This window comes from Stenella coeruleoalba (assembly GCF_951394435.1).
Source record: "Stenella coeruleoalba genome assembly, chromosome: 13".
In the NCBI taxonomy this organism is placed as follows: Eukaryota; Metazoa; Chordata; class Mammalia; order Artiodactyla; family Delphinidae; genus Stenella; species Stenella coeruleoalba.
This window is the reverse complement of record NC_137159.1, coordinates 12,724,906-12,740,355: the sequence shown is the minus strand read 5'-3', so window position 1 is coordinate 12,740,355 and position 15,450 is coordinate 12,724,906. Positions and strand designations below refer to the sequence as shown.

Here is a 15,450-nt window from a genome sequence, read left to right as displayed (position 1 = left end):
AGGCCCGTGTACCGCAAAAAAAAAAAAAAAAAAAAAAAAAAAGACGAGACCCTACCCTGGACTTGAGATTGAAATTTCCAACGAGCAGATATTCTCTGCGTGCTAGATTTGTACCAAGAAGAGGGAGTCTTGAGCTCTTGGGGCACCTCGGTACCGTGAGGGTTGCCCCTGTCCTCCTAGGCCTGGGAGAAGAACAAGAGAGAAACAGGTTCCTGGCTCAGGGTGGAGCCCGACCTGGACACAGACTGTCCAGTTACTGGAGCTGAACAATGTCCTATTCTGCTAAAGCCCATGTGAGTTTACATCTGTCACTTGCAAAGTCCAGGCAGAGGGAGAGCTGAGTGCAGAGGCCCAGCCTCGGAGCAGGACCCCATGTTTGAGGGCAGAATGTGAACCGGAGTCCAGAGGCGGGAGGGTGCCTGAGGAAGGCCAGCGAGGCCGGTACTAATAGCTAACAGGCTTTCCTTCTGTGCCAGGCATTGTTCCGAGCTGTTTACGTGCATAATTTCACTTAATCTTCACGAGGACTCTGTGAGGTAAGTAGTGCTATTATCCCCATTTTATAGAGAAGCAAACGGAAGCACAAGAAGTTAACAAACTGGCCAGATCACACTGGGCCTTGTGCGGGTTCCACAGATCAGGGGGCACATGGGGCCAAAGGTCGCTGAGAGGTGAGGAAGCTTGATGACTGAGGGTCGTAAGTGGGGAGCAGTGGCTGGAGGCCAACATGCCAGGTGTGAACGGGACCAGGGGAGGGAGGGAAAGGGCTGGCAAAGACCACACATCCGTGGATCTCGGCTACAGGCAGCAGACGGTCAAGTGCAGGCTCTTCTTTTTCCTCACGATGGTGATACTTCAAGTTGTTTGCGAGGCAAGATAATGAAGGGGTAGAGCATAGGCCGAAAACCCAGATGGGACCCCCGAGGGCGAGGTCAGGGTAGGCAGGACATGGGGAGGGGGAGGGGTGTGGGCACGAGGGAGGGGGAGGGTCAGTTCCAGGAATGCACGGAGCATCGCTTCCTCAGAAGGCAGGGAACAGGTGGAGATGGGGGCCAGTTAGATGCAGGATAGCTGGAGGCAAAGGTGTTGGCAGAGGGGGCAGTAGGAAGGGGCCCTTACGCAGAGTGTGGCATTCAGGACACCCCCTAAGTATGGGCAGCAAGCAAGTTGGGGGGTCGGGGGAAGGGAGAGGGATGTGGCCAGATGTGGATGGCCAGGTTGTCCCAAGGTTCCAGGGCATTCTCTTCCCCCCACCCCCTTTTTATTTTAGACTTACAGAAAATTTGCATGCATAGTATAAAACACCTCCAGGCCATAACCTACCCTATTCTAGGCTCACTTACTCAAGTCATTCAATCTTCTTAAAGCCAAACTCCCAGACTATCTCCCAAGCCATGAACCCGTCACTCTTCTGCTCGAAACCCACCCTCCTGGGCTGCACACCAGGTCCTTTAAGATCCAGCTTCAGCCCACCCTGACCACCGTGTGTCTCTCACTCTATCCCACCTCAACCCGCCAGCCCAGCTCCTGCCGAGCAGGACACGCCCCACTTGTTTCCATCTGACTCGGAGTCCCCAGAGGAAAGGACCCAGACCTCGGGCCCTAGTGATCTTAACTCCTCCCTGGTGCCTGGCAAACAACAAACAAATAAATGAATGTCTTCAGCAGAAAGCCAGATGGAGCAGAGATGCTGAGAGACCAGGAAGAGGTTACATCTGGGGTATCTCCTGGTTAGCTGAGCTCCCTAGGTGGGAAAGGAGGAACCGAGGGCAAACTTCAACCAGCCTTATGGAGTCTGAGCTGTTCACCAAGAACCTGTGCCCATCCCCTTCTCCTGCAAAGATATGGACCAACCCAGTGCTGAGTAGGAAAGAAGAGTAGGGTGGACACTAGGTGAGTCTAGGCCCGTGGGGTTTGATCCGTTCCAAACCCAGGACCGGGACTGGGTGCTCATTTGGTTTCCATTTTTGTAGGTTCCTTGGGACAGTTCTGTAGGGAGTTCTAGTCTGTCCCCATAAGGTTCCAGAAACTTCTTCCTCTCCATCTGCAGGAAGATGTCAAAGTCCCAACCCTTTGCTTGGATCAGACCTCCCCAGATGGTGGGAGGCCTGGCTGGGCCACTGTGGGTTTGGGGAAGTGGAAGGGCCTGGTTCTGGTGAGAGGGCGGGGCAGGGGGGAAGGCCTGGGGGCGGCCTAACTTCCTGTTCTTCCAGGAGCGCAGCTGTGGCTGGACAACTGGGCCGCCCAGGCTTGGAAGATGCAAGCCCGCCCCCTGGTGGTCACATGTCATAACCACAGCCCAACAACCCACCTCCACCTCCCCAGGCCTCCAGGCCAACCGGGGCCAGGACAGCACTGGCCAGAGGGGGACCCGGCAGCCACGGTCACCTGGCTCTGAAGGCCTCACATGCCCGGGGGGAAAGGGAGATGCCAGTTCTACAAGAGCAAAGAAGCATGGCAATGTGACACACATGCACACCTGCAAACCAACCTCTGCCTTTTATTCGGGTTTTAGAAATAAGCACACAGGTCAGTGAGGTCAAATAACCCACTCACGGCCATTCAGCCTGTAAGCATCACTCCTGGGCCAAGTCACGTCCACCTGGCGCTAGGCTCCCACCTCAATCAAATGAGACGACCGGACTGCGCCGTGGCTGTTAACTGCCACTGCACGTCAGAGTTGCCCAGGGGGTCTTAAAAATACCTATTGGTGTCCCTGACCCAGATCTACTACTGTATCTGAATCCCTGGGTGTAGGTTGGGAATGTCTCCAGCGTGTCTCTACACTGCCAACTGGAAACCAGAGAGCAGGACAGTCATCTCCTGGAGGCCAGGGACGCGCTTCATCCGTGTTTGCATCCCATAGTACTGGCCCATAAAAGGTAGTTAATATTACTTGTGAAATGAAAGAATGAACACATGAGTGGATAACTAAATGATTCTGAGGTCCCCTCCAGCTGTGACAGCCTACAGATGTGACTCCTGCACCGTGTGCTGCATACACGCCCACAGACATGCACACGCACACAGACACGCACGCACACGTGGCAAGGGGGATGCGGCCTGCCACCCTGCGGGTGGCCCCAGCTGCCCGGAACTGGCTGACCCTCCCCTCCCCCTACACCCGTACACACCTCCTTCTTTGTTGGCATTTATTGTGCACGCTTTGGGTGTGCGGCCCGGCCCTGGGCCCTGGCCAGACGCCCGTCGTGGCCCCCGAGTGCCAGCCCCACCTGGTGGAGTTCCAGGCTGCTTGCAAGCACGAAGGGGAGGACGGGGCCGGCAGGAAGGCCGGAGGGGCCGTGCGTCAGCCAGCAGGCGGGCAGTGGAGAGGCCCCTCTTGGCGGGCCGCCTGCTCGCACACTCGGCTGAGCAGAGACAATGGTGGCTGCCCCTGCAGTCCAGCCTCCTTCCCACAGGCAGAGCCTCGGGTCCGCGAGTGCCCGGAACCGCCCCCAGAGAACAGCCCGATGGAGCACAAGGGGACTTACCAGGCAGGGTGGCAGAGGCCCCTGGGAGCAGGCTGGGCCAGGGGAGGGGTCCGGGAGGGTCCTGGAGCCCCTTGGGCATGGAGCTTTCAGGGAAGGGAGCCAGGCCTCCGCCCACCCCACCCCCCCAACTCTCCAGAGCCCCCAGCGGATGCGGACGCGTCACCACCTCTTACCCTCAGCCTCCCTAGGGTCTGAACCCGGAGAGAACTCCTTCCCTGCTCTGGGGAGGCAAAGGCCCCTCGTTCCAGGGCTCTCTCCACCAAGCTCTGGAGGCCGCCACCCCTTCCGGCCTTCACTGACCGCCATCGGCTCTGCTCTGATGATCAGCAATTGACCGTGCAAGGCAGGGCCCCTCTCGTTTGCCCACTGCGAGTGGGTGATGTGTGGGAGAGGAGACAAAGGCAGGGGCCCCAGGGTCAGCCTCACTGAGCCCCTGAACTCGCCGCATCCCTGCCCCTACCCAGAAGGCTGTCCCCCCAGTGGGCGGGGCCTGGTTGGGGTCTCCCAGGACCTCTCCCAGCAGGCCACCTGATTCCCAGAACAAGACCACCCTCAGGGCTGCGGCTCCCCTAGCTTGTCTGCCCAGAGGGCTCTGCTGCCCCAGCCTCTGTCCCGGAGGCCGGGGTTTCCCGAGTACTCTGACTCTCACATAAGCACTGAGCTGCCCGCAGGCCTGGGAAAGGTGTCCGCTGTGGCTTCTGAAGAGATGGAGGGTGACACGGGATGAGCTGTGGGAGCGGAGCCAAATTCCTGACCTCCCATCGCCCTCGGGAGCAGCCAGGGGCAGGGGGCAGCAGTATTGGGAAAACTCCTGTGTACGAGGGACCACAGGGAAGCAAGGCTATCCTTCAGCGGGGGAGGGGCGGGGCCTCATCGCCACCATGCGCCCGCTGAGACGAGGCTCTTCCTCGGGGCTTCATCCCACACCCACCCCAGGCCGTGGGGGCAGAGTCGGTGAGGGGCATCCGCTTCACAGCGGATTGCGGTTCCGCTTGGGGATGATCTTCCGGTAGGTTCTGCGCTCTGAGATGTTGCGCTTGACCTTGGCCGTGGTGGGGGCCTCATCCAGGTGCAGGGACGGGCTGGAGTGGGACTTCTTCAGGCTGGGCTTGGACTCCTGCGGGCCTGCAGCCTCCTTCCCCAGCTGTTCCTCCCACAGGTCCAGGTCATCCGACGGGCAGTGCAGACGGGCCACCAGCAGCTGCAGGTAGGTCTCGTAACGGGTTTTCTGCAACACACGGGCCCCGCCGCCTTAGCACCACCCTGGCTCCAGGTCGGGAGGGGGCTGGGATCGTGAGGGACAGACAGCTCACATGTGAAGGACGCTATGGCGATAAGGACTCCTGCAGAAAGAGTGCCGGGCCAAAGGCTAGCATCTGCCGTTCCCTGGGTGTTTTACAGTTACACCCGTAAGTCCAGCCCTGGTCTAACAGCCAACACCGTGTAGTGCCGTGACTGACATCTCTGGAGCACGTTACATCGCTGAGACACTAGAAGACCCATAACCCACTAGGCCCGAGGTCTGTGCAGCACTGCACACACACAGTGCACATCTGCACTCAGCCCTAAGTGAGTCTGCGCGGCGTTTTAACAATCGGCATCTGGAGAGTATGACGCTAACTACCCTCATCTGTTTAACACTCCTTGGGCCCCTGTAACTAGCATCCTTCGGATACAGTTCCCAGTTTACCTAGTGCTTTCCCACCCTCCAGCCCGCTGGATCCCCATCCCAGCCCTGGGAGGTCGGGTGGGAGTCACTGCTCTGCTCTGTAAAGAGGGAAGTGAGGCCTAGGGAGGGGTGGGCCTTGCTAAAGGTCCCAGCTGGTCAGAAAGTGGTAGGGAGAGGCTGGAATGCCGCGTGCAGAGCTGGGTCCTATCGGCCACACGCCGGGGCCTCTGGGAAGTGGCGTGCTCACAGCGATGGATGCAGCCACTACGCCAAATGGATAAACCAGAAAGAAAGGGAGAGGGCAGCGCGAGGGCTGGTGGGCACAGCCAGGAGGTGACACTGACGCTCCCTTCTCCCCTCTCTGCCCCTGGGTGGCCTCTGACCCCTCTGTTCCCACAATGCCCCTCGCCTACCCTCCTCCTGAATTTGGGTGCAGGGTGCGTGCTGGGTGGGAAAAAATAGTTCAGCATCGATCACAGAGCTAATAAAGGTCATTCCTTAGTTACGACCATACACGAGGCACGGATGTAACTGGAGTCTCTTGAAAATGTATCAGGTTTGGACAAGTCGCTTAATCTCTCTGTGCCTCAGTTTCCTCATCTGTAAAATGAGGATTACCGCCCCTACCCCCAGAGTAGTTAGATAATAAGATAATCCATGCAATGCGAGCTTCAGAAATACTGCCTATTATTATTATTAGGTAGGTATTAGGAGAAATAATTCTGTTAAAATATAGATTTCCCTTCAGTGTAGGAAAAGCCAAATACACTCTTGGGAGCAAAGACATGTATGAAAGTAACATTCCCTAAGAGTGTTTCCAGACAAGCAGCTGCTATGTGCCCCCAGGACAAGAGGGGAAGCGGCCCGAGTGCACACGGACACACACAATTTGCGCACGCGTGTGCACACACTCGTGTGCAGACAGCGCACACAGCACCCCGTGTTCTCACAGGAGCACCTCCCCCTGCCCTGAGCCAAGGCTGCAGGGACAGCCACGGCCACGAGAGGGCGGCAGAGGGTCCAGGCGGAAGGTGAGGCGCGGGCACCTCACCTCGTACTCCAGGTACTCCTTCCGCAAGCGGTAGTCCTCCAGCTCTCGGCTGCGGCCCCGCCGCTCCGGTAAGTTTCTCTGCAGATCCAGCAGGTCGTCGGAGGCAGCATCCAGGCAGCTCTCGTGGGATCGATGCTGCTCCTCCTGGGAGCGGGAGACAGTGGGGGAAGCTGCTCCGAGCCCTCCCACTCCTTCCGGGCCCAGGTGGGCAGCCCAAGAATCCCCCCACACCCCCGCCCCCCGCCTCCGTTCCTGGGCTCAGGTGTACACCTCGATCCCCGATCCCGGGCCTAGGTGTTCAGCCCATCCCTCCCCCTCCCCCCCCAACTTTTCCTAGGCCAGCTGCACAGCCTCTCATCTCCTTCTTAGGCCTCCGGGGTGCACCCCCTTCCCGCGCGGCATCCCGCCCCTCCCCCGGGCCGTACCAGGGAGCTCTGGGCGGGGCCCACGGGCAGGATGGGCCGGACGAATTTGCGCTGGGAGCCCACCGCGGCGGGGAAGGGCGGCGCCGAGTGCGTGGCGGCGGCCAGGTTGATGCGCGCCATCCAGGAAGTCATCTCCTGGGCAGTGCTGCAGGGAGAGGCGGCCGTCTGTCCCCAGGACCACAGAGGCCGGTGCTATCACCTATCCCCGCCCTCAGCCTCCCGTGGTCTGCACAGCAGCCCGGCAGCTCAGGACTCAGAGCCGACAAAAGCCAGAGAAGTCCTGCCACTGGCCGAGGTGGTTGACCCCCGCTGTGGTTTTTCTCAGCAGACAAAGAGGCAAATCTGGGAAGGCAATAGAGTTTATATCAAATGCCAAAAAATGATCGAGGGTTCGTGACTTCCTGGAATCCTCTGTTTGGAACTGAGAGGCTCAGTCGGACTTTCGGGGAAGAGGTGGTGCAGTGGCGAAGTGGGCCAAGGGCAGGGGACGGAAGCAGGAAGCCCCGGCTTCCAGCTGTAGCCGGACCCCGGCCAGCAGCCCACCTCAGGTGGTCTGGTCAGGACGGCACCTCCCCCCCAGGGCGGGGCCGGTAGCCGTCAGAGGATGAGAGGGGGTCAGGGAGGAAAGCTGGGGCCTTGCCGCTTGCCTGTTTCCCCCCCGAAACTCACGGTGCCTGGAAGAGGTAGAGGCGCCAGTCGGCCGTGCGCAGCTGGAAGACGTGCGGCTTCTTGGTGTAGTGGGTGGCGGGAGTGGCCAGCGAGTGGTGCACCCCTACCGGTTCGTCCACCATCTGCCCCAGCAAGCTCTCCCCCTCGAGGCCGTGGTCCTCTCCCTGCCACAGGGCACACGGGCTCAGAAAAGAGGTCTGCATCAGTTGCTCGTCCTCCCGTGCTGCCCATCGCGGGTGCAGACTCCCTTCCTACCTTCAGGAAGTAGAGGACCATCCCTCGCAAGACCGTGTGGAGCATCTTCCAGCCGCGCTTGCCCCACGGCGCTGCCCCAGGAGCAGAATACAAAGGTGGGTGTGGTGGCCGCCCCTCTGGACCCTCAGACACACACTGTCCCCCCGCTTCCCCTCCACCAACTCCAGTCCCTCCCCGGGGTGTAGAGCGACATGCCCGAGCACAACAAAACACAACCGATCACACAGACGGGCAGTACCGTGTCTCACACATGGGCGACCACTCGCAGTCACCAACACAACTATTTACAAACAACCACAGAAGCCGAGGCTCATACAGACCGTCCTGACTCCAAACACGCCCCCGCCCCGCCCACTGACTCCAAACACGCCCCCGCCCCGCCCACAAGCACAGCTCTTCTCGGACATCATTCTGGTCCCATCAGAGAGGCCCAGGGGCTCAGATGCTAGGGCGGAAGGCCGGCTTCCCCACGGTCACTTCCTGCCCTTGCTCATGTGGCTTCTCACGGCCAAACGCCAGTTCCCTGGCGGGTCACCGTACCCCAGCCCATCTGGGATCCCATTCCTGCTCTGGTCACGTGGCTGCCCGGCTCCAGAGCCTTCAACAGTCTGCAGGATGAGGCCCAATGCACCTCACGCCATCCTCTTTCACACGCCCCGTGCTCTTTTCTCGGTGGGGATCCCTCTGCCCAACTACAAAGAATCAGACCCTCTTTTCCCCCAAGGTTCAGCTCAGAGACCATTGCGTCCCAGAAGCCTTAACTATCCCGTCCCCCACCTTCCACCCCAAAACAAAACCAGAAACCTTGCCCTCCTGCACACGCCACACTCGATGGAGGCCTCCCTACACCACGCAGCTCTTTCTTCCTTTTATACCAGACACTGGTGTGCTTGTCTAATTCCCACCATAGCACAGGGGTTCGGGGGTGGGGGGTCCCTAGGTCTATCTTGTCTCTGCACCCCTCCCCCACCCCCAGCACATGACACAGACCCCGGTTCACGGTCAGCACTGAGGAAGGAACATGGGCTGCCTGTCCTCCGCCCGTGCCGTCTCTCTGCACGGTGTCCCTGAGCACGGCATTTGCACACACACCCCGTTCACGGGCAGACAGATGCCCCCGCGTGGCAGCAGGCAGACACTCACTCTTCTTGCCGTCCGCATCCTGATGCATCTTCCGAGCCAGGATGCCCTGCTTGTAGGTGGGCGCCGTGGGGTCCTGGACCAGCTGGAGGAAGGGGTTGCTCGTCTTGCCAGCCAGGGAAGACGGCTGGGCCTTCTCGGGCCTGGCTGCGTCTTCTTCATCCCTGGACATCAGAGAATCAGGCTGGGGGTGCTGACCGGCCAGAGGCCATCGGGAGGTGCCCACCACCACCTCAGGACCCCCATCCTCTCTCTCCTGCTGGGAAGCCACACCTCAGGACACCCCCCCCCCCCCGGAGAAGTCCTCCTCCAAAGGCAACCCATCACTGCCTACCATTCCCATACCCTCGCCACCTCTGGTTCCTCAGGTGTTCCCCGGCCCACTGCCCCGCCTCTGGCTCCAGCCACATAGAGGGGAGCCCTGTCCAGGGGCTCCAACTCAGTTCTCCAACTCAGGTGGGTGGGTGGAGGGAGGGCAGGGGAGAGGGAGGGGAAGCAAGATGGGTCTCACTTACACAGCCCACTCGAGCTTCTCACTTCGGATAGACCAGTAGAGGGCCTGGAACAGAAACATACAGGTGGGCCCGGGAGCCTCGGGCCGTGGGGTGCACATTCCGTCTGGCAGAGGTAGGACGGGCGTGCTGCAGCCTGCCGCCTCCACCCCGACGTAGCTGCCCTTCTGCCCCGAGCAGGAAGCAGCCCATGCGTCCGCGCATCCGTGCACACATGCAGCAATGTACGGGGCATGTGCCGAGCCCTGTGCTGGGAGCTAGAGACACAGGGATGATCAAAGCGATCCTCGTCCTTACTTGAGCTCAGCGAGGCCTGAACCAGTTCCCTTGAAGGGGAAACGCATCACCCACATACCATCCTGCCCAGAGGGATCTGACAGGAACAGCTGACTACCGGGGCTGTCAGTGTACGGCGAGTGAATGAATAAACGAGGTGCTGTGACTTTGAAATGATATGACCAAGAGTCCTCATATAAATGTGGCTGGCTGGCTTCTGTAGCCCTGGCCACGCCCAGTGGGGCACCGGGTACCTAGTAAGTGTTCAATTAATGTTCACTGACTAGACAAGAGAATAAATGCTCTAACTGCTTAGGAAGGCAGACTGTGGGCCAGGCCCTGGCCTAGGCAGGTTGTGATAACAACCCTGTAACATGGTCACTCGCCCTGGAGGAAGCTGCCTTGGCTAAGGAGTGAACTGAATCCAAACCCTGGAACCTCTGGCCCCCGAATCCTAGCTCTAGACTTTTACTACTTGAAGCTCTGCCCTGAGAACCAAAACCCCAGGCCTTCCCAGGCCTAAGGATCACCCAGAAGCATGACAGAACATCGTAGGGGCCCAGCCTGAGATTCTGATTCAGTAGGTCCAGGGCCGGGGCGGGGGGGGGCTGTGAATTCACACAAGCTAATAAATTCCAAGGTGACGCTGATCCGGCTGGCCCGGGACCCACACTTCTCGTTCCCTTCAGTGAGGAAGGCCTGTCCTCTCCAGGTGTTTCGGCAAAGCCGGGCGTGAGCTCACGTGGCCCTCGGGACAGAGAGCCAAGGCTCCGGGCCCCTGAGCAGCCCCCGTGCGTACCTTGAGCAGCTCCTTGGGGAAGTTCCCGCCGTCCCGCAGGCCGCTCAGGTTGGTGATGAACTCCTGGCAGCTCATGCTCTTCCCGAGGTTCTGTGGCCATGTGGACAGGGGCGTCACTGGCACACATGCCCGACCCCAACAGAAAGACCCCCGGCCGGCTACTCCGAACCCTCCCCAGGTCCCCAGGGCCCTCCCTGACCCCATCCCAGGCCTCGGTTCCCCTTTTCCAGGAGCCCCAGGCTCTCACCTGTCCGTGCAGGTCCGTGTTAAGCAGCATGACGGCACAGGTCAAGGTGTGCACGCAGTCTGCCCCCCAGAGAGAAAGCTCGTTGGAACCGGGACTCCTGCATTTCCTCTGCCCACCCTGGGCAGGGTGACCCCCAAATGCTTCTGGGCCCCCAGAGCCCCCCAAACACACTCCCACCAGCCACCACACAGTGAACCCCCAAGCAGACTGGGGACACTTCCCTGCCATCCTTCTGCCCGGTTCCCCCAAAGGGCCGGCATCTCCCTACCTACTGAGGAGAAGAGCCCAGGGTTGCAGTGATAGAAGCGCTTGGAGAACTGGTAGAGGATCCGCTCGCGTTCCTGGGTCTCCCCACTGAGCACCAGGGCGTGGAGGAAGCCCCTGGAAGGAGGGCCAGAGTCCAGGCAGAGCCCAGCAGCCCCAGAGCTCAGGGCCGATCAGATTCCAGCCCTGCCGGTGGTACCACTGCCCCCCACCATCCCTCCCTCCTCCCCAGAGAAGGCCCCCAGCTGTTACCGGAGCGCACGGTCCAGGCTCTGGCCTCCAAACTGGAAGAAGGACAGGTACTTCTCAGCCACCGTCCTGCTGAAGTCGTTGCTGTGGAGGGAAAGTGGGGATGAAGCGTGCTTTGGGGTTCTGGACTGGGGGCCTGCACATATCCTGGGGCCTGACAGGGGCTGGGGGGGGTGAGATCAAGGGAAAGGCACAGCCAGCCTGGACCCTAGTTTCCAAGAGGGCACTGGCACCCATCCGACGCTGAGTGGGAGGGACATGGGTTTGGGGTGGGGGAGGCAGGTCGCCGGGTCCGGCGGCTCTAAGCAGGGGTCGAGGGTGACACGAATGTGACTAAGAGGAAGAGGCAGGCATGGCAAGGGTCTGGGGGGCAAAGGGGTGAGGGGTGCAGCGGACGGGACAGGAATGAAGGCTCGAGAGGTCAGCGGTCGGGCTGGGGGGACACGGGCGGGCAGGGAGCCCACTGGCTGCTTCCCTTCCTGACTCGACCTCGGCCTTGCTCAGGTTCAAAGCCCCTTACTTCTTCTGCAGGTAAGCGGCCACTTCGGACTTCCGGAAGCCCTCCAGGCGATAGAGGCGGGAGGCCAAGTTCCAGGCCACCTTGTCGGTCCTGACGCCATTCTCCACCTTGCCTCCAGCTGGCGGCCTTTGGCCTTCCTCTGGGGGCTGCGCGTGGGACACGGGGCTCTCAGGAAGCCTGCGAAAGTCCATCAGTGACCTCAGACTCCCACTTGGGATGGACACAGAGGGGCTCGGGGTCAAGCATCCTTGAGGTCAGTCGTAGGGGCGGGTGTGCTCAGAAGTCCACGCCCAGAGCTCAGGGCAGGAGCTGGAGCTCCAGGGCCTCGTGTGGCTGGGGAAGAGCCGGACCAGGGCCTCCCCCAGGGAAGAGGCAGGGTCACAGCCTGCCTGGCCTGACCTGGGCGCCAGGAGGGCCCAGAGAGGGCAGTATTCACACGAAGCTAGCAAGGGCTGGAGCGGAGCTCGGTACCAGCACTTCCTAAGGTAAACCACAGGGATGTCCTGAGCCGAGTTCACCCCAGGTGGCAGCTGCAGCCCTTTGAAGACCCCAGTGGTGTTTAGTCCATCCCAAGGAGGGGTGGGAATACCTCCCCAAAGGTCAGCAGCCACTCGTGTCCCTCACCTGTCCCGCCCGCCCCATCATGCCTCCTTGCCGCCCTTCCCCTCCCCCAGCTCCAGCCTCCAGCCTCCACCCCTAGATCTGGAGCCAAGGAAGGTGTAAGGATGAAGCGAGAACGGAAGGCGAGACCAGCTTTAGGGACGGTGATGCTGGGGTTGCCACAGGTGGTTTCCATCCCCTGCCTTCCTGTATCGGCAGCCCTGTGGTACAGGAGGGGGCCTTCCAGCAGGGGCTTTGGATGGTGCCCTGCAGAGGTTGCACAGGCCCCAGTAAGCCTCACGGTAGACTCGGAGAACACTCAGAATCCCAGAAGTCACCCAGCCCCATCTCTACCTGACTCTTGCGTTTTCCCTGCAACATGGCAACCAGGTATTGGGGTTTCCTCATTAGTGGAATAGTCACCATCCAGGTTACTGCAGTTAGGGAGTCGTACAGATAAGAAAACTTATCACGGTATGAAAATGTTCACCGACAGGCTGCCCACTTATAAAATGCAGCTGCACCTGACAGCCCTTTCCACTTAACACAAATGTACGTCTCTGCCCCCAACGGGGTCAGCGTCTGTGCTAGTGACTTCTCACTGCTTCCTAAGGCTCGTCCACATCCAACAAGGCAGGGCAAACATAATGGAAACCAACTGGAAAGTGAAGTTACAAATCTTGCTGGAAAGGATTTTGTGAAGGCTGTGAAAGTGATGCTGGAAGATTCCAGGGATCACCTGGGAAGCCACTGACAAGTGAGGAACGGGAAGAGTTAGTCCCGTGAATGACCGAAGAGGAGAAAATGACAATAATGACACGCTTGTCACATCTAAAGAGAGCTACTTAGATTATCAGCTGACAAAGCCCTCAAATACTTTTACAAAAATGACCTAGTCAGGGCTTCCCTGGTGGCGCAGTGGTTGAGAATCTGCCTGCTAATGCAGGGGACACGGGTTCGAGCCCTGGTCTGGGAAGATCCCACACGCCGTGGAGCTACTAGGCCTGTGAGCCACAACTACTGAGCCTGCGCGTCTGGAGCCTGTGCTCCGCAACAAGAGAGGCCGCGATAGCGAGAGGCCTGCGCACCGCGATGAAGAGTGGCCCCCGCTTGCCACAGCTGGAGAAAGCCCTCGCACAGAAACGAAGACCCAACACAGCCAAAATAAATTAATTAATTAATAAACTCCTACCCCCAACATCTAAAAAAAAAAAAAATGACCTAGTCAGTGAGTGTTGTTACTAAAATAATACCTAGATGGGAAGGCACTTTGAGGAAAAAAAACCCACAGGGCAAATATAAATTGGTATGGAATTGTATACTTTAAATGGATGGATTGTATACTATATGAATTATATCTTAATAAAGCTGATATAAAAAAATAAAATAAAATAGGACTTCCCTGGTGGTCCAGTGGTTAAGGCTCCACACTTCCACTGCAGGCAGCATAGGTTCGATCCCTAGTTGGGGAAGTTCCACATGCCACCTCAGTGCGGCCGACAATAAAACAATAAAATAAAATGATAAATTAAATAGACCCTTATGACCTCACTGTGAAAGTTAAGGATGAATGAAAGACATCTCATTGGGCCACCCAATTAGGCCAGGAAAATTAATCTCCTATAGTGTATTAAATATAAGATTAAATAAATTTACTTATGTAATATTTAGTGCCATTTACCAAGAAAAGCATCAATTAAACCTTTTTTCATTATTTACTATGAAAGTATGGTTCTCATTTTAGGTGGATTTACTTTTATTTGGGGTTGAATTCACTTTAATTTTGGGTATCATGAACCCTCTCTTTTTAGACACCTAGAGACTCTTCTGATTAGTCTGAACTTCTTCAGGGACAGTGTAGCTTTCCAGCTGCAGAAGAGGTTTCTTTGGTTTCTCTGGTTTCTGGCACTGCCTGGGGTTCACCATCACCCAAAGACTTCGAGATGGGAGTGGAGTTAATCTTCCAGTTAGTCCAACACTAGGTCCACGACCTGAACCATCACTAGTTTCCCCTGGTCTCTTTCATATGACCCCTGTTTGGCCAACAAAACCCCTTCCCCATGTAGAGATCCTAGGGGCTGACAGCCTTCACGCAGCATCCTTGGGGCAGGTGGACATCTAGGATGGTTTCCAGTTGGACTATTCCTACCCCTGGTCACAGTTCTAGGGTTACTTAGTCCTGCTATGGACCCCAAGATCCACCATTCCTTTGGTCCCAATCAAACTCTCCTTGCTGCTCCGGCTTCCCCTGAGATCCGAGTCAGCGCCCTGGGCCTCCCAGACACATCCTCAAATTCAAAGCGGCACGTAATCCCCACATCACAAGCTCTGACCTTCCCTCTCCCCAGACCTGCCTAGCATGGCCCCCATTTTTCTGGGCACAGGTCAGGTTCGCTGCACACACCCCTGGTCCTCTCCTGGTGTCCAGCCGTGGACACGTCTCCCTGGCTCTGCCTCGACACATTCAAGTCCTGCCCCACGTGGATGACTGTCTGCTCTTTGGTTTCTTGTGCTACCAGACCCTCCAGTCATATAATCCTGGCTTAACAGATATTAGTATGTTAAGTCCCAATGTGCTTTTCTCACATCACCTGACTCCAGTCAGAATGACCATCAACCAAAAGTGTACATATAGTAAATGCTGGAGAGTGTGTGGAGAAAAAGGAGCCCTCCTGCACACTGGAGTGGGAATGTGAATTGGTGCAGCCAATGGAGAACAGTATGGAGGGTCCTTAAAAAACTAGAGTTACCATATGATCCAGCAATACCACTCCTGGGCATAGACCCAGAGAAAACTATAATTTGAAAAGACACATGCACCCCAATGTTCACAGCAGCACTATTTACAATAGCCAAGACGTGAAAACAACGTAAATGTCCATCAACAGATGAGTAGATAAAGAAGATGTGGTATGTATGCGTGTACACACACACACACACACACACACACACACACACACAGGAATATTACTCAGCCATAAAAAAGAATGAAATAATGCCATTTACAGCAATACGGATGGACCTAGAGATTATCATACTAAGTGAAGTAAGCCAGACAGAAAGACGAATATCATATGCTATCACTTATATGTGGAATCTTAAAAAAAAAAAGGATACAACTGAATTTATTTACGAAACAGAAATAAACCCACAGACATAGAAAACAAACGTATGGTTACCAAAGGGGAAAGGGTTGGGGGGGCAGGGAGAGATAAATTAGGAGTTTGGGATGAACAGATACACACTACTGTATATAAAATAGATAAACAACAAGGACCTACTG

General features: G+C 57.5%; 1 protein-coding gene across 6 annotated transcripts in view; it reads right to left on the bottom strand.

Moving 5' to 3' along the window:
• Positions 1–2,497: 2,497 nt before the first annotated feature.
• PSD4 (pleckstrin and Sec7 domain containing 4) overlaps positions 2,498–15,450 on the bottom strand; it is a 37,131-nt gene continuing 24,178 nt past the window's right edge. For 3 of the 6 annotated variants that reach the window (XM_079940986.1, XM_079940988.1, XM_079940987.1), the window contains exons 6-17: positions 11,568–11,744; positions 11,051–11,131; positions 10,803–10,915; positions 10,535–10,593; positions 10,288–10,377; positions 9,216–9,259; positions 8,704–8,864; positions 7,561–7,631; positions 7,306–7,469; positions 6,637–6,781; positions 6,212–6,355; positions 2,498–4,719 (exon numbers count right to left, since the gene is read on the bottom strand). In XM_079940986.1, the coding sequence (XP_079797112.1) occupies positions 4,462–4,719; positions 6,212–6,355; positions 6,637–6,781; positions 7,306–7,469; positions 7,561–7,631; positions 8,704–8,864; positions 9,216–9,259; positions 10,288–10,377; positions 10,535–10,593; positions 10,803–10,915; positions 11,051–11,131; positions 11,568–11,744 (1,507 nt within the window). In that variant the 3' untranslated portion in view covers positions 2,498–4,461. Of the gene's footprint in view, positions 4,720–6,211; positions 6,356–6,636; positions 6,782–7,198; positions 7,632–8,218; positions 8,865–9,215; positions 9,260–10,287; positions 10,378–10,534; positions 10,594–10,802; positions 10,916–11,050; positions 11,132–11,567; positions 11,745–15,450 lie in introns of those variants that run through there. The other 3 variants (XM_079940991.1, XM_079940990.1, XM_079940989.1) reach the window with 3 other exon arrangements.